The 21,081-nt window shown below is 54.1% G+C and overlaps 5 protein-coding genes across 5 annotated transcripts; 1 reads left to right on the forward strand and 4 right to left on the reverse strand.

Moving 5' to 3' along the window:
* Positions 1 to 301: 301 nt before the first annotated feature.
* Positions 302 to 835, reverse strand: UCRPA7_6540 (hypothetical protein; the record flags this gene model as incomplete). The annotated part of the gene is made up of 2 exons (XM_007919077.1): positions 302 to 617; positions 696 to 835. The coding sequence occupies 2 exons, from the start codon at positions 833 to 835 to the stop codon at positions 302 to 304; spliced, it is 456 nt and encodes a 151-aa protein (XP_007917268.1).
* A 2,894-nt stretch (positions 836 to 3,729) lies between these two features.
* On the reverse strand, positions 3,730 to 6,159 carry UCRPA7_6541 (putative cytoskeleton assembly control protein sla1p protein; the record flags this gene model as incomplete). Its single annotated transcript, XM_007919078.1, has 5 exons — positions 3,730 to 3,748; positions 3,973 to 4,456; positions 4,505 to 4,562; positions 4,641 to 5,900; positions 5,962 to 6,159. 5 exons carry the CDS (start codon positions 6,157 to 6,159, stop codon positions 3,730 to 3,732), a joined length of 2,019 nt encoding a protein of 672 aa, XP_007917269.1.
* A 1,076-nt stretch (positions 6,160 to 7,235) lies between these two features.
* On the reverse strand, positions 7,236 to 12,401 carry UCRPA7_6542 (putative amp deaminase protein; the record flags this gene model as incomplete). Its single annotated transcript, XM_007919079.1, has 6 exons — positions 7,236 to 7,695; positions 7,745 to 8,865; positions 8,918 to 10,464; positions 11,100 to 11,628; positions 11,834 to 12,076; positions 12,150 to 12,401. 6 exons carry the CDS (start codon positions 12,399 to 12,401, stop codon positions 7,236 to 7,238), a joined length of 4,152 nt encoding a protein of 1,383 aa, XP_007917270.1.
* A 2,536-nt stretch (positions 12,402 to 14,937) lies between these two features.
* On the reverse strand, positions 14,938 to 16,785 carry UCRPA7_6543 (putative protein phosphatase pp2a regulatory subunit b protein; the record flags this gene model as incomplete). Its single annotated transcript, XM_007919080.1, has 6 exons — positions 14,938 to 14,961; positions 15,022 to 15,611; positions 15,668 to 16,322; positions 16,398 to 16,495; positions 16,566 to 16,606; positions 16,742 to 16,785. 6 exons carry the CDS (start codon positions 16,783 to 16,785, stop codon positions 14,938 to 14,940), a joined length of 1,452 nt encoding a protein of 483 aa, XP_007917271.1.
* A 3,280-nt stretch (positions 16,786 to 20,065) lies between these two features.
* Positions 20,066 to 20,857, forward strand: UCRPA7_6544 (putative gpi-anchored protein; the record flags this gene model as incomplete). The annotated part of the gene is made up of 1 exon (XM_007919081.1): positions 20,066 to 20,857. The coding sequence occupies one exon, from the start codon at positions 20,066 to 20,068 to the stop codon at positions 20,855 to 20,857; it is 792 nt and encodes a 263-aa protein (XP_007917272.1).
* Positions 20,858 to 21,081: the final 224 nt, after the last annotated feature.

Below are 21,081 nucleotides of genomic sequence, written 5' to 3' on the forward strand. Positions count from 1 at the left end.
AGTTGGACTCAGCATTCGTTCTGCTAGCCGCTAATATACGCACTCATGGTGCATTTATCCGGGACCTTTTCGTGCAATGAAGCATCGCCCTGATACATCCATCTGCTCTGCAGACCCAAGAGAACCGCGGCGCCGTTGCTTGCGTCTTTCTATCCAGCAGAGTATACCATCCAACCCATGAACCCGAAACGCCTGTGTCGAGGGCGTCGTGGGCGAAGTCGCCGCGCGCCTGAAGCCCGGCATCGCCTCCCTTAAAACCCCCGGAGCCTTGACAAGATACCAACTATAAACATGTCCCGGCCTAGTTCTTCTTGGTCAGACCGCCAAGTAGACCAGCGAGGTTGGCGAGTCCGCCACTGTTCGCTTGTCCATCGGCGGCAGCAGCATCACCGCCGCCTGTCACGCCGCTCAAGATGCCAGACAGCGCGTCTGTGACGCCACCGGCGGCACCGTTCGCGGCATCACCCGCCCCGCCGAGGAGGCCGAGGAGCTGGTCGAGTCCGCCGCCCGAAGCATCGGCATTGTTCCCGGCACCGCCGAGAAGCCCGCCGAGGAGGTCGCTGAGGCCGCCCGCGCTGTTTGAAGCGTCACCAGTAGCGTCTGCGCCGGCAGTAGAGCTGTACGAGATGCCGATCAGCATTCGGGTCTGGGATTGTGGAAGGCTCAGGTCTGTTGTTGTTATTGTTGTGACTTACTTTGAAACAGCAGCATCCGTGGCATTAGCAGAACGAATGGTCTTGAACGTGTTGCCCCGGCGAGGAGTGACGGTCCTGCCAGTCGGGGCGGCCACGACGGAAGCGACCAGCGCGGAGACGAGAAGAGACTTGATATACATATTTGAAGTGAAGAGAGGGAAATGTCAAATCAAAGAATGTTTTCTGAAAGGAGGGACTGGCCACGAGAACAGAGAAGGAATGAAAGAAATTAAGGTCACCGGCTGGCGGAGAGGTCTCAATGGAAGGCTAGATAGATGCTGAACTTCCTCCTACTTCGACGCCAATCTAGAGACTGGAACAGACTTATATCCCATCTACTACTCTTGGCTCCACGTACGCACGTCTCGCCATGGCTGGCAGATATGAAGTCCTATGACAAGAGACGGAAAGCATCCGACCAGGGGCTACAGAGGTGATTGACTGATTGACATCCCTCGAATGATCAGATGTATGGGTGGTTCATGCCCGCCGAGCATAGTTGCTGTCCATTCTCGACTACCGAGCATCACTCTGGTCCACTCGGACAAGAAGTCTCCTGTTAGAGGAATGGTGGCAGTGTGTCGATTTGGCGACGCATCCCACGCTGGGGACAGGGCGCTTCTCTGGTTGCGAACTGGCAATGCCGTATGATCGGAGCCTGGGCAAACGATCGGCAACATAGCGAGTCCCAAGTCCTGCGACACCGATCGGCGAGGGCTGGCGACGAGCCGGGAAAGCACGTCAATGTCCTAAAAAGTAGAGACAACCTGAATGATGGCCAATGAGAGTACCTTGTGAGACGGTGAGGCTGTGCTGTTTGGAGAGAAGGTTTGGAACCGTTTAACAACACCACTGAAACAGGCCTGCCCTTTTTCTTGCGCTGGGACTCTTGGCTACAACCTAAGGGTACAGTAACCTTGAGCGTTTGATATATTCAATGACAAATAAATGTTTTTGAGAATTAAAGACAGGTTCCTCCATGTATCCAGAGATGTAATCGATTGCTCAAAATTTTCAAGTCTCATGTAATTTGATGTGTTGTGCACTCAACAACGTCTCACCCTATCAATAATATCAAGACCAGCAATCTCGAAATAATAGGCAATGCCCTAAGATTTCCTGATTTCTTGTAGATCACATCTATCCCGCAAACAATCGACGCAAGAGCGTGCCAAGCAATTCTGAAGATCGGCAGGAGAGTGATGTTCGAGTTGTCTCGGCGAGGTTGCGGTATGGCCAGAGCCTCCAGTTTTATGAAACGCAGCAGGCAACATCTCGCGACCCCGGTTGTAGAGTTACATTGGACGACCCTGAAAACCGAGCGGACGATCCATATATTTCCAGAATAACAGTAAGTGAATATACAAAACTAGTATTAAGTGCACGCATTTGGATACAGTGCAGAGCAATGCTACAATGCAGTCCAGCTCGCTGCATATGTACTGATAGGCTAATCTATGATAATGCTTCAAATGTGGCCGCGAGTATGAACGGTGCCAATCCAAAAAGCTGTGTGTAGATAGAAGACAGCCTGCGTTCAAGGCATGACTTAACTGGAAGCTCATCGGATCCTCTTCGTTGCTTCTATCATCTCATCGTAACACCTTATGCGCTTTAGGTTGACATCCTGCCACCCAGAACGCCGCGGATATCGACAAATCCTCGTGCTCAAATGTTCGCCGAGAGCAATCATTGATCTCGCACGCTATGCACTCACGTATCAACTGTAAAAGGCATGGGTTCAGTATGAAGGAAGAAAATGCCACTTCTCCACCCATCCACAATCAACTACAACTCCACAACTACGACCACTGAAACCGGATCCGAAGAGCTTAAAAGCCAAAGGGATTTTGCGGCGCTAGAACTTCATTAGCAGGGAAGGAGAATTTATCTCAGGGACTTTGTGTACTTACTCGCAGCAGAGAGATTTGCCCTTCGTCCCGTGGCCTGAGGCATGATCTTCTTGGCCTCCGGTTGCACTCCAAACCGAACTGGTGGTGCGGGTCCTGTCTTTTGTGGTTGCAGAGGTGCCATCGGAGGTGGTTGCTGCTGCTGAGGCATTCCAGCATTACCGAATCCTTGGGCAAAGCCACCCATACCAGTAGGTTGGGGCTGCATTTGCTGCGGCTGCATAGGAGGCATACCAGTGCGCTGCGGCTCTAATGCTGGCGGGAGGTAAGAGTTGACGCCGCCTGGAGCGGCACCACCGAACTGTCCAAACTGGCCTGGGAACCCAGTAGGTTGAGCTTGAACCGGAGAGAACTGCATCGGTCTGCTCGGATCTGCAAAAGGGCTTTGCATCTGCTGGCCGTTCATCATCGGCTGCATATACTGGTTGGGAAAGCCTGTAGGTTGTGGTTGCATGGCAGGCATGCCGGTCTGCATCGGGAACATCCCTGGCCCTGTCTGCTGAGGGAACCCCATAGGTGCTTGCATTTGCTGTTGCTGCATTTGTTGAGCATACTGCTGCTGAAGTCGCATCTGGTTGATCTCATTCAAGCTTTGACCTGGAGGCGCCACCTGCCCGGTCATCTGTGGCTGTAATGGTGGAGGAGCAAATCCACTGGGCTGGGCAGATTGTGGTGCAGAGAATGGACGCGCAGGCGGAGGTGGCATCAATGCACCTTGCCCTTGAGTGACCTGAGGTGGAATAGGCCTTTGTCGTTGTCCAAGACCCAGGTTCAGTGGTTGAGCGCTAGGCATTCCGGTCTGCTGCTGTGCGAGAGCCGTGAAGAATCCAGGAGTGGCGCCGGTGGGCTGTGGTTGTTGAGTCGGAGCTTGAGGCGGCGGTTGTGTTATTGCTGGCGTAATCGGAGCAGGCGGGCTTGCAGTAGCCGTCTTTGCAGGCTCGAGAGGTTGAGTGAGCAGTGAAAGCTCTTGCATGCCGGGTGTCAAGGCTGCCGCTGGCTTTGGCGCAGGTGCAGCAGCTGGTGCAGGCGGAGGAGTCGGCTGTGAAGCAACAGCAGGAGGTGGTGACTGGGCAGGGACTTGCTGCTTGGCTGGCTTGACGTCCCACGCATCATCGTCAAATCCGCTAGGTTTTCCAGTAGATACTGAGGTTGTGGTTGTAGCAGGAGTAAGAGGTGCCGGGGAAGATGTAGCCGTATCTGAATCCTTCTGCTGGGAAAACGCCTTTGCATCAACCACATCGCTGGCTTGCCGTGCCGGCTCGGGACGTCCTCTACGTGTGTTATTCCGTAGTGTTCCGCCGGGTCCTGAAAATAAACCACCTGCAGCGTCATCCCCTTCTTCGCCCTTCTTCTTAGTACGGGCGTACTTGTTGTCCAGGAAGCGCATCACTTTGATGATATCTCCTTCCCGTAGACCAAGGTTGCGAAGAACCGCAGCATCCACATCGGGCAGAACACTCTCATCCATGGAATCTCGTGAGAAAGCCTGAGCATATCTCTCACATAAACCGACGTTGACATCGCAGGAGAGGAAGAACTGGAACCAGTCATAATCAGGCTTTTTCGGTTCAACCGAGGCTCCAGCATGGCTCGAGGAACCAGACTCTCTGAGGGCCGCTTGCCTCTGCTTCTTTACTTCCGAAAGCGGCTTGTCCTCATCCAGGGAAATGCCGGTCATCCGCTCGACATACTCAAGATCCTCAACAGACATCTTTGCAACGGGTACCGCGATCTTCACTCCGTTCATCTTGTGCAGGTTGAGCTTGCCATCTTTCAGGCCCAAGAACTGAGCCTCTACGCTGAAGGACTTAGAGCGGTCTGTCCACGTCCGCACCTTTGAGGGATCCGGTTCTGAGCAGTGATTAGTATGCCGTCCTGTAGCACCAGGTTTCCACTTACTTGACTTGCTCGACCTCGACTGGCTGCCGCTTTCCGATCGACCGTTCTCGCGCTTCCGCTGTGATCCAGCATTATTATTATGTTCACGAGCAGACAAACTACTGCCTCTTTCAGGCAAACGCATTCCTGGCCCTACCTCTGATGCCCGTTTTTCGTCGTCTCTAAGAGCTGCCTTGAGGGCTTCCTTTGTCAGACGTTCCTCCTCGAGTCGATTCTGAGCGACCGTGGACTTTCCGGCGTTGATGCCCTGCGCGGAAGACGTAGTCGGCGTCGGGAGAGTGCCGGTGATCTCGACGTAGCTGCTCGGAACAACACCTTCCTTGCCGTTCTTGAGTCGCCGCACCATCCACCACTCGTCGCTCTTCGTATCGTCGAGCACGATGACCTCGTCGCCGATGGCTACCGTAACCTCGTCCTCCCCCTGCGCCATGAAATCGTACAACATTTGGCCCTTCTTTTGTGCACTCTGGCCTGTTCCTGCCATGATGACCTCCCTTAACCCTTCAGCTCGAGCAGCACCGGCAAGTTCACCAAGCGCACTGACGATCTCCTCTGCAGTATCCTTCGCGCCAGCATGGAAATCTACACTCTTGCTAGGCCGGACAAGCTCCAAAAAGACATGCTTTCCTTCTCGGGAGTAATGCGTCATCCTGTCAGCCGTCCACTCCTGCGACGGACCATCCTGGGCGCGCTCGGGGGCGATGAGAACGGTTCCTGTCTTCAAGTTGATGCCAAGAGTAGTGGGCATCTTCTTGCGCTTCCCCATCACAGATACCATCTCATTGATATTGTACATGTGGAAGCCCCCGGGCGCGAGTCCGGACGGCCGGCTCGGTGCCTCATAGTCATCGTAGGTATCTCGTCGAGCGGGCGGTGAGAAGTCGTCATGGCGGTCGTCGGAGAGCGTCGAATGAATGGTCGATGTGCGAGTGCGAGACGGCAAGGGAGGTGATTGAAGTTCCTCATCTGATGGCTCGGAGGTGTATTGCGGACGAGGCGGCAGATTCAGTGGCGGTGGTGGTGACGCAACTGATCGACCTGCGAGAACACCTGCGAGAGCCGCCGCGGGACCGGTTGCTGTAGGGCTGCTCGGTTCGGACGGAGGACCACGCGGTGGAAGAGGTGGAGTGGGAATGTCCTCTACCACAGGTGCAGCAGGTCTTGATGGTAGACTAGGTGGCGCTGGCGACGGGGCTGGCTCATCATCATCACCGCCGTCCCCAAGCTCTATGTAATTAGATGGTACGAAACCATAGTCGCCATCGAGTCCCACCAAGATCCAGTCAGGATCTGAAGTGTCGAACACCTCCAGCCTAGCGTCATCCGGGAAAGAGAGCTCTTCATCGGTTTGTCTTGTATACTCGTAGAGCGCGCGGGCATGACTGATAGGTTGTGCCTAACGAAATCGAAAATCAGATCCAGTGGGCAAGTTGGAGACTTGGCAAATACAAACTTACCTCTTCAATGTAATTGCTTGGTATCAGGCCGACGGGCTCGTCGTCATCATCACCGCCGGCTTTCTTCTTTGCCTTCCACCAGTCATCATCCTTGCTCTTCTCAAGGACATAGAGGAGATCTCCATCGTCTATCTTCAACTCGCCCTCGGCCTGGGGCTCGTAGTCATAGATGGCCTTGTAGACACCGATGAAGCCCATGGCAGCTAGCTATCGCGTGGATATCACGGGAACGGACGGCAGGACGAAGGATTAGGGCGGTAGGGCTGCAAGACACATGCACGTTGATGCGCAGCGAAGAGAGTGTGTTGGCAACGGGCGGGTAGACGTCGCGCGTGGCTGAGCGTGCCGGCTCCGCAAGGCAACGCCGAGTTGAAATCAATCGTGTGCAGCTGTGACGGAGCTGTTTACTTGAACGGCGATGGATCGGAGGCTCCGGCAAGGAAAGGTCGATTGCGAGCACCAGGTTGTGCAGCGATAAGTTGCTTCAATGGATGTGTGTTTGTGGAGGAGGATCTTCGGACATAATCCGCAACACCCAAGCTGAGCGAGGTTAATGCTTCAAAAATGCATGTAACGAAACTGGGCCAAGGTGAGTAAGGACGTCCAGGCACTAGATTACGAGTGCCTTGCACAAGAGCAACGAAGCATGGGAAGATGGCAGACTGACTGATACACCTGTGAGCAAAAGCTCTAAAGCTGCTTGCTACCTTGAAGAAAAGGTAGCCTTTCAGTGGGAACCTGGAAGAGCTCTGCAAGACAGCAGCTTCAGGATGAGGTAAGGTCGCAGTATGTATGCGGCTTCGCATGCTGTGCCCATCGCCGTTCCGGGCCTTGGTTTGGTCATGACCAAGCGTTAGGCTTATTAGTTTACGGCAACGCCAGGGGGTGTTCTCGTATTGCCCCGCTCGTGATATGACACGTGCATCGTCCATGGGGATAAGTGAAAAGGGGCTCACCTCCAGAGACTGGGGTACCTCTATTTTAGATCACATCCCTTCTCTCTAGGAATGGTATGTGTAAGTCTTGCATATTCTATCTGATATCTCGACTGATCGAGACAAAACAGCTTCATGTACACCACGTTCGTCTGAAAGCCCACATTTATCGCTTGCATTATCCTGTCTATCTTGACGCCTCTCCCTGGGGACACCAATCTTGATAAAGTTACCAAAAGCGTTATTTCATAGACACCAGTCGAGCCACTCTGTCTCATCATTATCCATAGCCTTTCCCATAGTTGATCCCACAAAGATCTAATGCATACCTACTGGTCATTACTCTCCATTCTCTTCCTTCGCACCACCCCGTTTCCCAGATCGGCTCGCATTCTCATCCGACTCGTGCATCGAGCCCTGCCTAATGCTGCCCGTCCTCTGCCGCCTACTAATGACCCCGGGGAAATACCTCGGCTCGCTGGCTGAGAGGTGGAGGTCGCGCATCGAGTCACTAGTCGTCAAGGGAGACGCCAGCATTGGCCCTCCCTGGAACACCTGCGATCCGGCGAGTGAGTTGGGGCCCATGTACGGGCTCGACGTGTCGACCTGCGACGACGACATGGCCTGCGAGAGCGAGGCGAAGCTCGGGTCCTTCTGGGCCTGGGCTATCGAGCCCGCGGCCGTGGCCGTCTTGAGAGAGAGCGCTGGGGATTTGGGGACGTGCGTCCCGCCTAGACTAGCTTCAGTTGCAGAGCCAGATACTTTGCCGTCTACTGATAGCCGTGTGTACATCTCGACCCTGTAATCTTGTCAGCAGGGTCCTTTGATTGAGGTAATGAATGACTTACATTCTCTGCTCCTCCAGCAGGGTGCGGTATCGGAACTCCTCTCTCCTATCCGGGACGTTCGTCTTGACCATGGTGTTGCCTTGTGCGCCGGGCATGTGATAATTGGGGCCGAGCCAGTGCTGCTTGATCGAGTGCTCGAACCCGCTCTGCTTGACAGAGTTCTTGGCCAGCTCGCACATGTCAACCGGACCGAGCTTGTAGATCTGCGCCGCGACAGCATACTCTTCTATGAGCGGCTCCTTCGTGAAGGCGAACTGCAGCGGATCATCTGTCGACAGCGAAACGTTCAGGCCCCGCTTGAAATACTGGTGGAACGGGTTCCGCTCGTAGGCTAGGAATAGCGCGTTGTTGCTGAGCGGAGACATGGCGACGCCGATCTGCTCGAGGTAGAAGATGTACTGAAGCAAAGGGACCTTTCGTAGCAGTAGACCATGGCTGATGCTGTGACAGCAGAGGACGGCAGCTGCAAGATGCTCACTATCACCTGCTTCGCCGCAGTGCGGGCGCAAGACGAATGTGTTGAAGCCACGCTGTTTCCGCCAGAAGTTCAGAGATACCATGTTTGAAAACAGGTAGTAAATCCAGTAACTGTATGGCGGATTCTGTTTCGACTCCCATTCCCTCGGAACTGGGAACTTCTTGGTAAAGCGGCGCTCCACCTTGCTTTCATCATCTACGCTGTCGAAACCAATGACCCGCTGGAGGAAGACATGCAGGTTGGGATGGCTACTCGGATCTCGGGTGACTTCAAATAGGGGCTGAAAGATGTTCTTGACAATCTGCTCAAAGGACTCCATCAGGTTGCTCGCCTTGTATACGTCATATAAACGAGGAATCTGGATGAGCCAGCGGACGTTGTGAGAGAAAAGCTTGTTGTCCACGACCCATGCCGCGAGCTTGTCCCACTCATCCAAGGATCGGCCATAGATTGAGATGCGCCATTCCACCATCTGATACTTACTCGACTCCAGATCAGCGATAACTTCCTTGGTGATCTCAGCCAAGTACCGGCCCTTGATGAGATTGTCTGTCTTGAGAAAGATTGTCCGTAGTCGTGATTCGCCAATGGGATTGTACTTCAGATTGAACTTGTCAAAACGATGAAAAGAGTCGGTGTGGGCCTAGTGACATTTAGTATTTCATCCGATGCTCAAGCGAGACTATCAGACTTACATGCATATCAAGAGTGTCGATACTGAGATCATATGCTGTCAAATTGATACTCTCAAACACCTCCGCTAGAGTGAGATGCTTATCATCTCTATACAGCACGACCTCGTTCGGGAACTTCTTCATTTTGCTCTTGATGAAACGCAAAAGATGCTTCTGGTTCATGCAAGCCGAGTGGTGAACGTGAGTATCGACTTTTCTGACATTGTAGAAGTCGCGATGTGGCACCTTCTTGCTGTCCGCGGTCTCCTGGTATTCGTTCAGGAGCACATATAGGTTGTACTTGCCCTCTAGGTATTGTAGACGACGATATGCAAAACTCTTGGAGGGTCCGTCGGATGAGACCGAGAGAATCGCCTCGAGATCCATATAATACTCTCTGATCGTAGGCACTGTGACGGCTGGCGTGTCAGCCTCCTTGGCGGCTTCGTTCTCAAAGACTTGGTAGACGCCGTGAGCGTCCAGCTTGTAAGTCATCTCGCCCGGCCCCGGCAACGGATGGAGATCTTTCATGTCGAAATCCTCGCCAATGTCCTCACCAGGCCTCCGTCCCTTCTTCTTGCTCGCAGCTTGTGGGAACTGGTCTGCGCTCGCATCACTCGGGCGCTGAGGGCTGTCCATGACCATGCTGTTTGCCATGCTGTTATTGGCGCTGTCGCGGGCCTGAGTCCCGGTCGCCGCCCTGTCATGCTCTGTCATCCACGCAGGCTGGGGAGGCGGCGGATAGACAGACCAGGCAGGGTCATCCTTCGGGTTGTCAGTCGGCCCCTGGAGGGAGCAGCGCATGTACTTGTGTCGCACGTCCAAGATCTTCTGGATGTTCTTGAATATAGAGCTCAACTCGGCGGTGATTTGCGGGTCGGCGTCCATGTACGTGCTGCTGCCAATGCCGTTTGGTGCGCCAGAATTCATCTCCAATTGAGCCTGATACAATGGATCGGGGGCGGAAGGGCCTTGGGCAGGCGGTGCATACGCAGGATTGGCGTTGCTCGCCTGACTACGGGCACTGGAGGCATTGAAGAAGCTCGTGTCTTTCCTAGACGCATTATCAAAGGCCGCTGGCTGCTGGCCATGCGCGCCAGACCATGCATTTGACGAGGCAAGATCGTAAGAAGGCGGCAGCTGGCCATATTGCTTATCAGCTGCATGACTAGCTCCGGAAGCCGAAATGACAGGGCTTCCTTGATCGCTCAAGAGCCCCGTGTCCCAGTTGCCTGTGCCCGTTCTTTGTTGGCTTCGCATGTAGAAGAGTTTGGCATCTGTCTGAGTCATCTGCCTTTCAGCAACTGGGTCGTAGAAGGCCGTCTTCTTTTGCTTGTCACGGGGGAGCAAGCCCTCGCTATCAGGATCCGAGTTGTCCTGCGAGCCGGCGTGCTGCTTCTTAGCCCCATGGCCGTCCTCGCCCTCATCTTCGTATTCAGAGTCTGTGTGACTGTTATGAGTTGTCGTCCTATCATCCTCATCGTCGGATTCCTCTGCCATTGGCAGCCGTGTTGCCGCCAGCTTCGGCGAGTTCGAGTTCGACGCAGGGTCGTCGCTGAAGGAATGGTCTACGATAAGCCCGGGATTAGCTTAGCCTTGCCTCTTATAGCTCCACGCAGCTGCGGAAAAGCAGCGCATTCATGCCCTGGGGATGCCTACCAGCCATTTCTGCGTTTCCGTTATGTTAGAGACGCTTGGAAGCTCAAGCGTCTCGCGCACAGCCAGGTGAGCACACAGGAGCTGACTCAATTGCTATCAGGGGCGGACGGTGTTGTCGAACTGGAGGCTGAGTTTTAAGGTTTTAGGGCAGCCATCTGACTGGGTGTTCAGTGGGTAGTCGGTGTGAACTGTGACGTCTAGGCGGTGTAAGTGCCAACAGCACTCAGGTACCGGCCAATTGGAGTGTGGGCATTTTTTAGAGCATCGACAGGGATTTTGTGGCCGGGCAAGCCTAACAAGCTTAACTGCAGCAGGGCTGAAGTTCCCCACTAAGGCGCCTCATCACGGTCATTTCAACGTCCAGGGGACAATTGGCGGGTGTGCTATTTCTATGTTATCTCATTGAGGCTCTCTATCGTTTATTTTGTGTATGGCCATATGCGCGAGAGTGTGAGACGGGCGATCCATGCCTACGATCCAGCCTTGACACTGCTACCACGAGGTCTCGTGTTTAGTCTCTTCCCCGGGTCCAGTGAATACAGACCACCTGCAAAGAATACCACCACAGCCCCTACCAGGGTTCCAGTAGCTAGTCTGTTGCCGAACAGCCAGATGCTAAGAAGCAAACTGACCAGCTTGCGGATGTTCAGGACAATCGTCACTGTCAAAGCCGAAGAGGCGGCCGCAAGCAGATTGACGCCTCGGATACAGGCGTACTGCGTCAGGACATTGACCACCAGATAGAAGAGCTGGCTCGGGATGTGTATCTTATCAATGCCGCTCTGGAGTTGCTCAGGCACGGCCTCAAGGCCAACGACGGTCGCAAACGGCAACTGCAATGGAGCGCTCGTTGCCAAGCGCATGAATTGCCTGTATAGCGAGGGGAGGAATGGCGTGAAAAGAGGCAAAGACAGCAGATGCGAGTAGAAGAGGTTCTCCTTCCATTGCGGCCCATACTGCCGATATGTCTCTTCTGTGTATAGGCCCATGATAGCTGATAGGACTTGGGCAATGAAAAGGATAGCCAGTCCCGTCACGAAGCTTTGGTTACCGTGGTGTTCTTCTTGCGTGCCCTAAGGAATGTTAGCTGGCGCAACTCGTAACTGTCGTAGGAAGACTCGCCTTGGTCTGCGCGTCCGAATAAGCCGCCACAATGACGCCAATGGTAAGTAAGATGACAGCAGTGATCTGAATGCGGGAGTATCTCTTCCCGTAGAGACTACCAGCGATCATAGTAGTGATGCTCCCCCCGGAACGGAGGATGATATGCACAGGAACCGATATATCATAACTGAACGCGTGGTTGTTCAACACATTGATACTGAAGAAGAGAACGATGTTGACCAGCCATCGTCGGATGGGGACCTTGTTAGGTCTGACAAAGAACGGCGGGCGGGTTTTGTCGAACTGGGAGACGTAGCCCGTGGCGGCCACAAAGATGAATTGAACGAAAGTCAGGAGCGTTCCGCTGGCTGGCTCGACCTTGATGATTGCTTCGAGGGCAAAGACGTTGCTGCAGCACTGTAGATCCACACCAAGTCAGCTCCAATCTGGCCGTGAACGAAGTCAATTGCGCAATTGGCAAAGCACTTACCCCTCCAAAGATCAAGCTCAGCATAGCCCCCACTGCCAGCCACTGGGGGATGGTCTCGATGAAGATGCGGCCCATGAGGGCCATGGCCCTCGAGTAGGCAGGACGGTTGTCGTCAATGCCGTACATCTCGGCCTTCTCCAGCGAGGGAGCGGCGTTGATCACACGCGGCGTCATGGGAGCGGTGGTGGCAACATGTTTCTGGGCCTTTTCTAGAGAGAGTTGTCGACGACGAGCGGTGGACTGGGCGGTCATTTACACAGCGGTTTTCTTCGCGCACAGGATATGACGAGGTGGAGAGCCAGGGAGGAGGCATGCGCTAGAGGAAGAGAAGTCGTCCAGATCGGTCGTGTCGGTGAGAGGCAGCCTCGCTAGCTCTCCTCGTATGTAGCCTAGTAAGCGGGAGGGTGAAGGTAGTGCTTGGTATCTGCCTGTTTGTCTCTCCGTCCGCAAGGGGGTGGGAATGTAAGAGAGTGTCTTGGAGTGTGTATACGCGGGGAATTGCGGCGGGATGTTCGGCGCGATGCTGGCACGAGAGTGGATGACCCCAAGTGGCAGTGAGCGGCGAGGGTACCCGTAACTTGTAAGGCAAGCGCACGACAAGGTAAAGTGAAGCGAGGTAAGGTAAGGTAAGGTAAGGTACGGTACAGCAATGTATGTACAGTATCTTTCTGACCAGACCAGAGCAGGGGTTGGAATGCGCGCGGGTGCGAACTTCGAGTGAGGCCAGGAACAGGAACAGGAACGGGGGTGGTGGGCGAAGCAAGGCGAAGGAAGTCGTCGAGTGAGCTTCTCTCTTCTCTTTCCAAGCTGAATGTCGATCAATTCCTTTTTCTTTCTCTTTCTCTCTCTGTCTCTCTCTCGGAGGCAATTACCGTATGGCAGTCAAACAGTCTGGACTCTGGACAGCGGCAATGAGAGTCCCCCAGGTTCCTCGTGCCCGGGCACTCTGGTTCATTTATTACTGAAAAAGAGGCCCTGCCCTGCCTGCCATGGCATTCAATACCTTAAGGTGGCCTTTCGATGACGGAGTGGAGCAGCCCCGGCTCACAAAACACCATGTAACCTGGAACTCTGCCGAACAGCGAACTGGGACTGGACAGGCCAGTCACTCGAATTAAAAAAGGAGACCAGGGGGAGGCTGGCGCCGACGATGAAAATCACAGGAAAAAATACATTGCCTGGCCCCGCCTGCCCGCCCACCACACGTGTCAATTGCTGCACACCATCAGTGGCAGAGTACTGCCTGTATGTTACCGCAATCACCCCCTACATAGTTAGCCTAGGCCCCATCTGGTAGGAGTAAGGTAGCAACACCACCTGGAATAACTTAATATTCCCCCGTCGACGCACCCTGGCAGCCCATCGAAAGCTTGTTGTAGGTTAGGTACATTGCTGGACCTACTCTACCTAGATAAACACACTCATCTGCAGCATGCAGACGGGACCCGCCCACCTTTTGGTCCGATCTGTGGCTTGGTGATCTGCCGAGCCGGATTGTCGCCAATAAATTCCCGCCTCTAATACCTGCCCTCCCGCCGCTGCCCACACTCTCGTACAGAACATCTCCAGTTTACTCTGCACCTCGTTTGCGGGGGGGCTGCAACTACTTATCTAAGTACGTGTGACAAACTACCTAGAATAGACACACTGTAGGTACTGTGATCGATAACGTGGGGATGCCCTCCGGGTTGGATGCGGAGTTGTGACATGTAGGCATTGCATTTACATTACACCGTACTGTACTGCCATTGTATTGTGTTTGTATTGTCATGCCATGGATGCCATGGATGCCATGCAAGGGTCGGGCGGTGGACCGGGACGGCTAGCCAGCCAGCCAGCCAGCGATGCCATGCAGCTACGTTACCTGCCTCATCGTGGCTGCCACACAAAATATCTACCTACCTAGGCATGTTCGATGAAGAGCTTGCCGCTGCGACTTCATCTTATATCAGAGTCGCCGTAGCCGACCACTTCGTCAACAGACCTGTTCTTCCGGGCTGTAGACACATTTCATCACCCGTAGATAACGCGTCTTCCGTTCATTCCTGAAGTGTTCATCAAGAATTGGCTCTGTCACAAGATGCAACATCAACGGTGAGAGGTCCATGGCAGGCCCCCTCCCGAGATATCCTCTATTCCCGGGATTTCCAAAGACTAACACGCGACAACAATCACATGGCCGGTCGACTTGCCGATGTTGCCTCAATGAAACATTCTGTTCCTCTTGCTGTGGAGAAAAGGCGGCCGGTCGACCTTTCGACAAACACTGTCACCCGACTACCGCGACTGGGCCCAGAGAGCACTTGCATCTAATCATGTTTGCTGTCTGAAGAGACTTTCTATGCCAAACACCTCAAATTTGTCTTTGCATGCTCTAGGGCGGTGTGTGTCGTCTACCTGCCGCGATCTCGAATGGCCCCTCCTGCCTTCTTTCTCTTTCCTCCCAGCCGACACCAGACCAGACCACAGTTCCCTTCCTCACAAACTTGACTGCTTCTGCTGCTGGTATCATGGCCCAAACTGTGTTTCCCAGCCGCCCTTAGCCCCCCCTCGCTGCCCAATGCATCGCGGTCTAACTCTGATGAAAAGCTCAACCCTCACCTCGTGGACCTCTCTCGAGCCATGCTTGCATTCCGCCGAAACTGTCAGGGAAGAACAAAAACGACGGCCATCAGTAATGCCTCGCGCCGGTGCACAGATGCCCCCCTTCTTGGGGAGACATACTAGCTTGGATGTTTCCTCCAAGCCGGACCAACAATTCCAAAACATCACCACGAGCTGCAGATATCTACAGAGCAGAAAACACGAAGAGCTAAGCGGAGTTGTGTTAGAAAGCTTACATGGTAAATAAATGCGTTGGGATAGGACTTACGTTGTTAGTAGCAGCAATCGCGATGCTGTCCTCGAACGGGTGCCAGCTCATATGCAGAATCTTCTTGTTGAAATCGATCTGGTCCGCGTCGGTCTCCTTTCGCATTCTCTGGCCCTGTCCGGCGCCACCAGCTGGGCTTCCAGCACGAGATCCGCCCTTCTTACCGCCGTTAGCGGTTGGACTCGTGGATGAGTTGATCGGCGTCGGGACCCCGACCTTCTTCGCCTTGAATGCGGACTTATCCGCTTGTAGTACGACCTCGACCTCCTTGTCGGGATCTGAGGGATAGATCATGAAGTTGTTGTTATAACTGCCCGTCATGACATTCTTGGCATCTCCGGAGAATACCACCTCGAACTTGTCGAAAATGCTGTCGTTCTCGTACGTGTCACATAGGCGGGGCCGGAGGTGTTCGTGGATCGGAATGGTCTTGACCGGCTGTCGCTCCATGTTGACATCCCAAATCTTCACGGTCAGGTAGTCTCGGGAAAGGATGTATCTACCGTCATGTGAGAACCGAACGTCTGAGATGGATGAGATAATCTCTGAGAAGAATGATCGTGAAGAAGGGTCCTCCTCTTGCTCGAAAACTGTGTCATGGGCGGGTTAGCTGCAATACACCCAGGTGGGCCGGGGGCATACGTACGCTTGGCGTGCTGGTCGCAAAGGGCACTCTCACGCATGTCCGCCAATTTGATAGTGCCCTTAGAACTCGCGTACATGAACCAGTTGCAACTCTGCGGGTGGAACTCGGCGGCTGTGATGACCTCGGTCAGCTCCTCCATATTTGCAGGCTTAATATCCACAATGTTGAAGCTCTGATCCTGGATGTTCAAGTTCCACAAATTTATACGGAGATCATCGCTACTGATGAATGTCTCCCCATCACTGTTGACAGAAATGCTGTTGATATGGTAGGCATGGGCGTTGGCATACGTCCGGCGCGGAACAGCAGCGACCACCGTATCGTGATGCGTCAGGCGCGGAAGCTTTAGGTCGGTGGCATTTCTGAAGTGATGATTCTGGAGAGGTCGTGGTGTTCCGCCGCCGCCAGCCAGATTGCCTGGAGTTAGATCGTGTGATAGGTTGTTCTCGGCGACAACCTTGAGGGACTTCTCAAAGACCTTCCATAGCTTGATGGTCTTGTCGTTTGTGGATAGTAGGTAATGGGAGGCATTTTGTCGGCGACACCATTTGATCTTGTTAATCTTCTCCTCAATCTCCAAGGATTTGAGATAGTCGAACTCCGGCTCGTGTGATTGGAACTCGGTGTGGAATTTGTACTCGCATGTCTTCTTCTGCTTGATGGTCAGATACCTTGGCACAGCACGGTGGACTTGCAACCAGCCAACAAACAGGCCGTGACCCTAGCTTACCGTTTCGTTCCGCTCAAATAAGACGACTCGACCTCCCTTATCACCAGTAGCTAAGTAGTTTCCTGTATGGTCGAACTCGACAGTTGAAATGATATCGGCTGGGAATTTTTAGTCAGCATCTCGGATCGCGGGATGGGAGGCAATGCGACGTAGACGGAGTCGACATACCTTCAGTGATGTCCTCCACATCCCCCTTGTCTCCAAAGCATCTAGATACCAAGTCAGCACAGGACTATGGCATGGCCAAGGGCGTTGACCGTGTAAGGACACCGGGGAGGGGAGGCGGGAGGACGAGGCCATGGCCATGGTCACAGAAGCAGCATGCGGGACGGGAGAGAACATACTGGGTAAACTTCCATGTTGGAGAATTCGCGTCGGCTTCTACCATCTTCTCGAACTTGATCGGTGTAGGTGAAGGACAACCCCCACTCTACGGAAGACACAAGGACGGACACGAGCAGGCGACGGCAGGACGTGAGGTGATATTGTTCGCTGGGGACTGCGCGTAGGCGAAGACTATGGATACCTAAAAGGCTAGATGCTGGAAGACGACGTCGAGGGCGATAGAGAAGGCTTGGGTGTGGGGGCTGCGAAAGCTAAGGCCAGGGGAGGCAGGATGGTGGATGGAAGAAGAGCCTCAAAAGTGTGTGTCTGCAGGGAAAGCAAGCTAGAGGCAGAGGCAGAGGCAGGGCCTGGGACCACACGACGATGCGGTCAAGGGAGCTGCAGGCGGGGTGGGTTCCAAAGAGAGAGGCAGAAAAAAAGAGAATATAAAGACGAGATGAAGCTCTCGAGACTTGGGTGGAGGCGTCTCAGAGAGATGGCGGATAGAGGCCGTGGTGGTGCTGCGGGGTATTTGGGTGGTGATGTTGGTGGTGGTGGTGGTGGTGGTGGTAGAGGAATGAATGAAGTCAGTGTAGAATCCAGACGACATGCAGCTTTGGAGATCAAGCTTGAAATGGCGAGAGGTGCAGGTAGGTAGCGCTCGTTAGGCGGTGATTGCTGTTTTCCCGCCGTGGCGGCGACAGGTGGATGCGAGCGTGCCCACCCTCTTACCTAGCCTTTACCCTATCTCTCTGTGCGCTGTACGGGCTGCCTGGCATTGCCAACAGCCCTCTCCAGCCCAGCCAGTTAGGCGCACGGCAGCCCGATTCATAAGCTTCTAGGCCTAACACCTTACCTTACCTTCCATGTTAGCCTCAAGCTTCCGGCAGGTGGTACCTAGGTACCTAAAGTACTTAGGATAGACCACCCACTCACTACAGCGCGTGTCCCTCTAAAGTACCTCAACGCAGCACCCACAGTAGTTGATCTCCATAAGTTCCCACAATGCGGTACTTCAACAATACCTAGGGATCTTTCCCACCCTTTCATGGCCTCCATCCCACCTGGGCATATCCTCCTCAGCCGAGGATCACTCTGGTGGAACGGAAGACAAAGGACTCTTGACCTTTTCGGTTGTGAAAGCAATTTGCAAACTTCAGATTCTCGGGAGCTTAAACACCCATAAGTTACACATTTCAACTATATCATCTCTTGCTTGATGTCGAGGTGTCGAGCGTAGAGTTCTTCGCTCATCCACTGCGTGTCATTGTCATTGGCCGCGTGGTGTCTCAGTCGCCTGTCACGGGCTAGAACTTCGCCCTCGGTGAGATCTCATCGCACCAGTCTCGAGACCTTTCAGTATATCACCTGATACTTGAGGCAACTCAAGTAAAGACTCTGCCCTGCAAAAGAGTCATCTGTTAAGGGGCCATTGCAGCTTACAAATGGACGTGAGGGCTAATTTTGGACAAACAAGATCTACAGCGTAAGAGCTTAGGGTTCTGCATGTGCATCATAAATTATGGCAGAGGAAGAGCAGCAGGAACACAGTGTCAACGGCCAGGACAAAGGCAAAGGCAAAGAAAAGGCAACAGAAATACCAGATCATGAAACGCATATAAGGGAAAAGGGTGATAAGTCCATGATCTCGCGCATTGGTAGTTCTGCAGCTGGGTTGTCTAGGTCTATACTGCAGAGCAGACCTACCGCAAATGATATTGGTGCAGTCGCGACATCAGGGAAAGCAGAGCCCTCAACTAGCAGGCCGCTCGCCTCAGCAGAGAGCTCTTCCGTTCATCGACACCCCGACGTGAGATCTACAGGCAACTTCAGATCAGCGCAGACAGCGAGCCATATCGCTGCTGAGGAGTCTGCATTCTCGGACTTCTTAGACAGCACACCAGTGTTCGTGCCAACAGAACCGGCGAATCTTGAGAACGCCTGGCAAAAGGAAGCTCCGAGTAAGAAACTAGACCCTGCCAATCAGACTTTTGGGACGTCTTCATCCATTAAAGAGCAGCAACCGCTCGATGGTCAAGAAGTTGTGGATTTGCTCTCACAGCCAGAGATCCCACCAGACCCGAACGACGATGTCAACATATCAGAGGCTGAGCTAGCCAGCTTACGCAAGGCACTTTTCGATGATGACAACCAAAGCGTTCAGTTATCATCAGCGGACTGGAACAATGCCCTGAACTTCATACCGGACTTTCTGTTGTGGCCTGAAGGCGAGGATCAGGGGACTCGGGCTTTTCACGACTCCTCGATGCATCTTGGGGTGAGAGATCCCACCGAGGCGGGACAGGCATGGCTGGAACAATGGAACCGAGTCCTCACCAGCTACAATGATGAGGTATGGGGAGATCTGGGCGCATTAGTGCAGGAAGCTCGAGAGGAACTCAAGCAGCTTGAAGAAGCTTCACCCGAACAGCCGCCTCCCCAGACAAAAGCTATACGGAGACTGCGGCAGGTGCTCGCCCATGTCCGGCCGAAGTTATGAACTGGTGAGGATACTCTATGAGGTTCTACGCTCCCTATATCATCCCTGCAGTGATGCAAGATCGGAGTAGAAGCATATCTACTATGTAAGCGATAGACTTCTGACAGCAGAGTGTGGATGCTTCACTCTCAGTCCATGCCACTTGCAATGTCCATGCCTTTTGTCTGTCTTTTCAGATGACCAACCCCACCTTCGATCAAGATCCAGAGCACCTAACCAATTGCTGCGGGGTTCTGTGCCAGGTGTGCCGGGGGGCTGTCAGGCGTTCCACTTGGTTGCTGTGCCGACTCGATTGGTGGGATGACATCACTGGCTGGAGCTCTTGCAGGGCAGCAAGGAGCTCTCGATAAGCTTGAAAGACCGCCCAACAAATCGGACGACGCGAACACCGCCAATGCAGCGAATCGGGAGGTGAGGAAGGATAATCCAAGGTCTGGAGCTTCTAAGTAGCTTTCCCTGTATACTACTAGTTTGGTGCAATTCCTGAATTCGCTACACCTGAGCAATTGGCAAGTGAGCAAGCACTACAACCTTACGATGCACCATGCAAGTTTAACCTGCTCCAATTGAACCAACCTGCAAAAGCCTCCTTGGCACTCAGCCGACAGGCCAACCACCCACTTGACTTGCTTGACCGTCTTTCGTGACACTCCAGCCTCGATCAATCTTTTTTAACCAAAAGTTCGATGTTGATCTACCCCAAACTAAACACAATTCTTTTGTGAGACAAAAGCCTCCGTTTATCGGGTTCTAGAAGTGAGCTTATCGGACATCTCCCGCTATCCATTGTTGACTTCTTACTCAATCGGGTAGTCTAAGACCTTCACATTCCTCACCTCTCACCATGAGGTCAAAGCAAGCCACCCTCCGGTCAAGCGCCGTCTCCCTCTTCCTCGCCGCCACAATCTTCTTCCCCAACATCGCACTCGCAAGCCTCCAGCCCTTCATCCCCGCCGAGACTGCCGCCGCCGCCGCCGCCCCCGTCCTCCGCAGTCCGCTGAAGCGACAGACGGCGGGCTGCATCGCCAACACCTTCTCGTGCGCCTCGCAGGGCGCCGCCTTCGCCAACATCTGCTGCGCGAACGGGCAGGTGTGCGCGCTCGACGCCAGCAACCAGCCGGCGTGCTGCCCGTCCGGGGCCGTGTGCACCGGGACCGCGCCGGCGTCGTACGTGCCGCCGTCCACCGCCACCGCCGCCGCCAGCGTCTCGTACGTCGCCAACTCGTACTTCTCCTTCCCCTACATCCCGACCAGCTTCGGCGACCGCGCCGCCTGCACGAGCGCCGTCAGCCAGTGCAGCGCCAACTACGCGGCGTGCACCAGCGACCTGCAGGGGGCCAACGCCGGCGCCGGCGCCGGCTACGGCGTCACCATCATCGTGCCCGGCGGCGGCGGCACCACGGTCGCCGGCGCCACGCAGGTGAGCCTGGCCCCGACGAGCGCGAGCAGCATCTGCAGCAGCCTGAGCAGCGTGGCGTGTTTTGGCCTGCAGAGCAGCCAGTGCACGCAGTCCGGGACGACCAACGGCTTCGTCGTGGGCGGGAGCGGCAACATTGCGCGGCCGACGGCCATGCCGTGTGTCGGCGTGGTGGGTGCCGTGGCGGCGGGCGTAGGGCTGGGGGTGATGGGTATATAAGGACGAGCCCTTCTGTCTTCGGAAGATACATGAGTTTACGACCTCTCTGGAGCGTGCGCTTTGTTTTTAATGTAATTGGGCAGGCAGACCTGGATTGATATACTTTAATGAAGATACGACCTACTTCAGGAGAACATTGCGGGCATATTTCCGATACCCCATCTCAAAAGACAGAACACATTTTGAAACTCCATGTGATATTTATTATGTGCTCTCAAGAGGTA

Source organism: Phaeoacremonium minimum (genome assembly GCF_000392275.1).
Source record: "Phaeoacremonium minimum UCRPA7 unplaced genomic scaffold PA7_03_scaffold_479, whole genome shotgun sequence".
In the NCBI taxonomy this organism is placed as follows: Eukaryota; Fungi; Ascomycota; class Sordariomycetes; order Togniniales; family Togniniaceae; genus Phaeoacremonium; species Phaeoacremonium minimum.